The 5828-nt window shown below is 48.7% G+C and overlaps 1 protein-coding gene across 1 annotated transcript; it reads left to right on the top strand.

Moving 5' to 3' along the window:
• The first annotated feature begins 1396 nt into the window (after window positions 1-1396).
• Window positions 1397-2578, top strand: LOC125524861 (transcription factor IBH1-like 1). Its single transcript, XM_048689886.1, has 2 exons — window positions 1397-1974; window positions 2056-2578. The coding sequence occupies exons 1-2, from the start codon at window positions 1456-1458 to the stop codon at window positions 2065-2067; spliced, it is 531 nt and encodes a 176-aa protein (XP_048545843.1). The 5' UTR covers window positions 1397-1455; the 3' UTR covers window positions 2068-2578.
• Window positions 2579-5828: the final 3250 nt, after the last annotated feature.

Genomic DNA, 5828 nt, shown 5'->3' with positions numbered 1-5828 from the left:
CACGCACACACCTACTCACCTACTACGTAGTACTAGCTCAACCTGTAGTTCTGCATAGAATTGCTCCCTAGCTATAGTCTGTACAGATCTTGCCGTCAAGCTGCTGCTAAGGCAGGTCTCTTCAATCTTGATGCCAAGAAACTCGAAGTTACCATGGTTCATCCATGGTCACCGGCTCGCCGCCTCGCCGGCCAGGTTCCTAAGCTTCCTCCACATCAGTAGATTAAATATGGTCAAGACTACATACATACACTGAACTTCACTTACACTTTTGCGACATTTGAGGAAATCGGACCTACCATGTACTCCTGCCCCCGCCAAAAAAATATTCTATACTCCTACATGACTACACGATGCATCAGCTGCTTCGCATGCACGTCAACACAACCCCATCCTGTTCGCGCTGCCCTTGGCGCTGCATGTGCGGCCATGTGCGCGCGTCTTGTCTTTCCCTCCGGTTCATTGCAAAACCATTTTTTGTGTTTATATGTTTGTTGTCATCGATCATCATGCGCTCCAGGCTTCAAGTACGTGACCCTAAGCAGGCCTGTGGACATCTTGGATCATACGTGTCCATCTTGTATCCATACGGCCATACCCAGCATACGACAACACACAATGATAATGCTACGTAGTAAACAATGATAATACTACGTAGTAAACGCACATGCAATGCGTGATGATGCATCATGCTTTTGATGCAAGATCGACACCTAGAAAATGTCTACGTATGTTAGCTGTCATGTATGATGTTTTGTTTTGAGAGGTCAGACTTTCTCCAGGGTGAAAACATAAAATCTTGGATCAAACGATGATGGCACTTGTACACTGTTCTCTTCTTAAAGGCGTCGCTTTTGAAGACCTTTTTTTATTTTTGGGTGTTGTCTTTGATAGTGGTTTGTGTGCTGCTACTGAGAGGAGTTGATCACTATGGCGGGCCTCTTCACGATATTAATATATATTTTTTCTCAAAAAATGTATGATGTTATCTTCGCAATGTTAATATATTCTCTTTGTCGAAAAACATATGATGTTTTTTGTTGCGTACATGTAACGCCCGTACCAGCCAACTCCTTTTCTATTTTTCAAACCATTTCTGTCGATAATCACTGGGGAAGCTACCCAGCTCAGTAATTATGTACACCATTATGAGCTTGGGAGACCTTAAGCATGTGGACATCTCAATCCGTACTTGTCCGTTCTACGTCCATGCCTAGTGTACGACAACACATCATCATCACGGAAGAATATGAGCACACGCCTGCTTACTGTATTAAGGCGATCGCCGACAGCATGTACATCATTGATGACACTACATGCCGAAGACTAGTCCTATTTAAACAGCAGGAGTGCCCCTGTTTCTAGTACCTATCGATCGACATTACTAATACTTACCACCGGCAAGTACATCTGTACTTGACTCTGCTCAAGCAAAACAAAAAGAACATAAAACCAATGCAAGGCCCTAACAAAAGCACCAAGTCCTTCAAGCAAGCATTCCTCAAGAACCTCCTCTTGGGCCTCCAGCTCCATGCACCTACGAGCACATCCTTCGGCAGCAGAGCCATGAACCTCCATTTGAGGAAGCTCGCGGTCAAGTCCTCGGCCAACGTTGCCATGGCGGCCGCGCGCTGTGCCACCCGCACCGACGCAAGGTGGCCCAGTGCCATCTTAGCCTCCGAAGCGGGCGCCACACCATCATCCGGCGCGTGCAAAGTGCATAGGTGCAGGAGGATCGTGAGCAGGTGCTGGATTAGATCAGGTCGCGCTGGTGGTGACGCCGTTGCCAGGAGGCTGTTGAGGACGAGGACTATGGCGCTCAGGGTGGTGATACCGGGAGGCCGGGACACTACCGTTGACCAGGCCACCCTGCTCCGCGAGGCCATGGACTACGCGGTGCACCTGCGCGCTCAGGTCGACGTGCTCCGCCGCTTATCGGAAAGCGTGCAAAGATCCAGCTCCATCTCTCGGCAGGTACGTGACAATCTAGTTGCTTGGTTCCATTTATTGGTAATTTTAAGTGTGTAAGTAATAACTTGCTCATTTGGCATGCAGGGTCAGCAGTGATGCTTTGGTCTCGGTGTGCACTTACAAAGGAGGCATGATTAAGTATGTGGTAGTGCTGTGCCGGTGCCCCTGCAGTAAGAAAAACATTGTCTCCATGATGATCAGGGAGGAAACAGGCACAACTTTGCCTTGAGCAGAGCTGTGAAGAAATATATAGATCAGGATTTGTCTTGTTCATGTTAGAATTGTGTGGAATATTATTGTACAAGATAGTTTATAGTTAGGCTTGGTTTAGGACTGTGTGTAGACATGGTAGGAGTCATGTCCAAGTAGAACACTTGTATCCTAGGCCTCTCATATATAGCGGGGGTAGACACACGATGTAACCTATGCCAACATAATAGCACGGGCATGCGGGGGAGCCGACGGCGTGTGTCGGCGCCCGGGCGGCCAGGGTGCGGTATTGTGACGGTGTCACGGAGAGGAGCGCCTGTAGTCAGGCCCCGAGGATGTAGCCATATCGGTGAACCTCGTTAACAAATCTCAGTGTCGTGCTCGTATGATTGCTTGGTCCTCGGATAATTGACGGTATGCCTCAGATTTATTTTAACAAGTGGTATCATGAGCAAGGTTCCAAGAGGCCGTGGAAGTTGATTAAGTGGAGGAAGAACGTATCAACGGACTTGTGTGCAAAGGAATCGCAGCCGTGAGAGCGGAGTTAGTCGGCGAGTCGTTGCTGGCTAGTTGTATCCAGGAGGCAGCGATGAAGTGTTCGCGGTTGTTGTAGTTCTCCAAGAAGCAATCGGGATTGGCAGCAGCTGGCATCGATGAGTTGCATCAGCGGGCGGCAAGATCGGTTCGATAGATCGAAAGCGGCGGCGGCGAAACATGCGAGCAGCAGAGTCTTGATGAGAGGGATCAATCAAGTCTCGATCGGTTGGGCACCTGCAGCAGGAAGCTGCAACGCAGGGGGGCCTAGGCTAGGCGTGGCCCGCAGGTGGCGCAGGAGGCCGTGTGAAAGCAGGCAAGCGGCTGCAGGGGCCCTGGGCCCATGTAAGGCTGTTTGGCAGGCTGAGGCGTGCGCTAGCGATCGCGGAGCGTGGTTACCAGGGGCTGGAGCGTACAGAACCGAGGGAAGCCATGCAACGAGGATTTGTTGAGAAGAAAAAAAAAAGGTTTGAAGCAAGTCAGAGAAGGCATGTGGTGCAGCGAGGCTTTGTCAGATGCAAGTTTGTACGTGTGGTGTGTGCTTTGATGTGTACACAAAAAAAGGCTACACCAGGTGCAGATGTAAGATACCGTGAAGCAATGGAGCTGCCAAGATGCTTGGGACAAGTTCTAAAACAAAAGGGTTCTACGCGTACATTTAAGTACTAGCAAAAGGAGCTAAGAGAAAATTCTGCAGAAGGTATCTATCAGGGTCAAGTCTGCGGGGATGGTATTTTCTGATGGGTCAAGTTCACGGAAAGTGCTTGGAGTGTGTACGACAAAGGACGGAAGACGTGCGTATAAGGTTCGGAAGAATCTGGAGCGCGTTGTGACAGGATCATGCAAACACAGGGCGTCAAGCAATGCATTGAGATGTGCGAGGCTGGTCATGACGCAAGGTGGAGCATGGTTGCAGTCGGATATTTTTTGGCTGGGTCGCACTGGATAGTCTGATGGATCGACGGGGATGTCGGTCAAAGTAGAAGACGGTGGTGATTTCGGCGACAACGACATATGAGCGTGATGCTGATGATGGCCGACTTCTGGGGCGTGGAAACACGTGGTGCAGGCCTGAGGGCTTGTGCGGCTTTGACAAGATAATGACGCAGGGTTGATTCAAGGTTGTGTACACATGAGAGAGCTTGAAGTCGATAGGGGGCAGGGTAGCGTGGCCAGCTACATAGAGTCATGTTGAAGGTGGAGCTGGAGTCTGATGGAGGACTACACTCTGTGTTGATGGAGGGGCTATGGCGTTAATGCATGGAGAGTCGAAGCCTATTTCAGCGGGATAGCAAGAGACACGTGGATCGGACTGGGGCCCAATGGTCTGATGGAGGCGTGATACTCGGCATCGGTCGGTGATGATCGGTGGTTCTCTGCAGTAGGGGTTTGAGTGGTGTGGGTCTGCAGCCCTAGAGACTCGACCAGGACAATAGAGGCTCGACGCGGTGATGGCGGCAAGGCGTGCGGTAAGCACGGGACACAGCGACAGACCAAGGCACTGGTGGTCAGACAAATTGTGCAGGGGGTTCTGAAGCAGTGTTGACGAGTACCGGATTCAAGTTGGTTACTGGGTCTATCAGTGCCGGAAGATGGACAAGAGTTGACCATGGAGAATCTGAGAAAGTGGCGAAGAGTCTGGAATTGTCAAAAGCTGAGAGTACATGGCCGTATATTCTGTTATGTTCAGTGCACATGGCAAAGTGCGGATGACAAGACAGAAGGAGGTAGAGTGCTATAGCGGCGTGACAAGTCAGAGACTATCCGGAAGAAGGGTGAGACAACTGCGAATTTGACTCAGGGTGGCACAGGGCGACGGTGAAATTCCTTCAAGTTTCAGACAAGCAGTTTAGGTAACTCTTATATGTGACCTCCAATATGTGTGTTGTTCATTTTCACGCAGACAGTGGCCGGTGTGTGATGGCGTTCAGCGGATACTCCGGAAGTTGGGAGCACAACGTAGAGTAATGAGGAGCTTAATTTTGCTCGAGTGCTGACAATGAAGAAGACAAGAAGGGACTATAGTTGCAGGTGGAGTCACGTGAAGTCTGGGAGTAGCAGCGGTGCTCATGGCGTATCTCAAGTCCAATATACATGGAGGTTCGACGCATGGATAAATCCAAGGTGGTGAAGAATATTCGCCAAGGTGGAGTTTATTAGAATTGTGTCGAATATTATTGTACAAGATAGGTTACAGTTGGACTTGTTTTATGACTGACAGGGTAGGAGGCATGTCCAAGTAGAACACTTGTATCCTAGGCCTCTCATATATAGCGGAGGTAGACACACGATGCAACCTATGCCAACATAATAGCACGGGCATGCGGGGGAGCCGGCGGCGTGTGCCGGCGCCCGGGCGGCCGGGGTGCGGTATTGTGACGGTGTCACGGGGAGGAGCATCCGTAGTCAGGCCTTGGGGTGTAGCTATATCAGTGAATTTCATTAACAAATCTCGGTGTCGTGCTCCTGTGATTGCTTGGTCCTTGGATAATTGACGGTATGCCTCGGATTTATTTTAACAGTTCTGCTAAGAGGTCAGATTGGTATATGTATATGGTGCTTGCTATCTAGGCACCTAGCTAGTTGAGTGAGGAGACTACTCTTTGTAGATCAGCAGAGAAAGTGGTGCCAGGAATTATGTGCTGCAGCTGTATCTAAAACATGTTGTGTTATTTCAAAAGAAAGGCATTAGAAAGTGTGAAAAGTTGCTTAAATCGTGCATGCGTGTGCAGTTTGAATTCAAGGTATGTTCCGTGCATCCGTACTAGATAGCTTGATCAAATGGTGCCAGGAATTACGTACTGCAGAAAAAATGTATAACAGTCACTGACTCACTGTAACGTGCTGTGTTTTCTCCATGGAAACTAATAGTACAAAAAGTTTGTAGATGCGTATCTGCATTCCCAGAAGTAGAGTCTCCGAACTGGTTTTACTGAACCATGGTAACAACTAACAATGTGAGATTTAATATCAAATTGTTGAGCTTCAACTGCAGGTTGTGCAATAAGTGCACGCATAAAATCTTCATCTAGAGTGCACACATAATACAAATCTTTTTTAGTTATTGATAAACTTGCATAAAGATAAACTAAGGACAAAACAAAGTAAACATT

Source organism: Triticum urartu, chromosome 7, assembly GCF_003073215.2.
Source record: "Triticum urartu cultivar G1812 chromosome 7, Tu2.1, whole genome shotgun sequence".
Lineage (NCBI taxonomy): Eukaryota > Viridiplantae > Streptophyta > Magnoliopsida > Poales > Poaceae > Triticum > Triticum urartu.
The sequence above is the reverse complement of the archived record's forward strand: the minus strand, read 5'-3'. Positions and strand labels throughout refer to the sequence as shown.

Coding starts and splice junctions, on each gene's coding strand:
- LOC125524861 (XM_048689886.1), top strand. CDS start 1,456: ATGCAAGGCCCTAACAAAAGCACCAAGTCCTTCAAGCAAGCATTCCTC.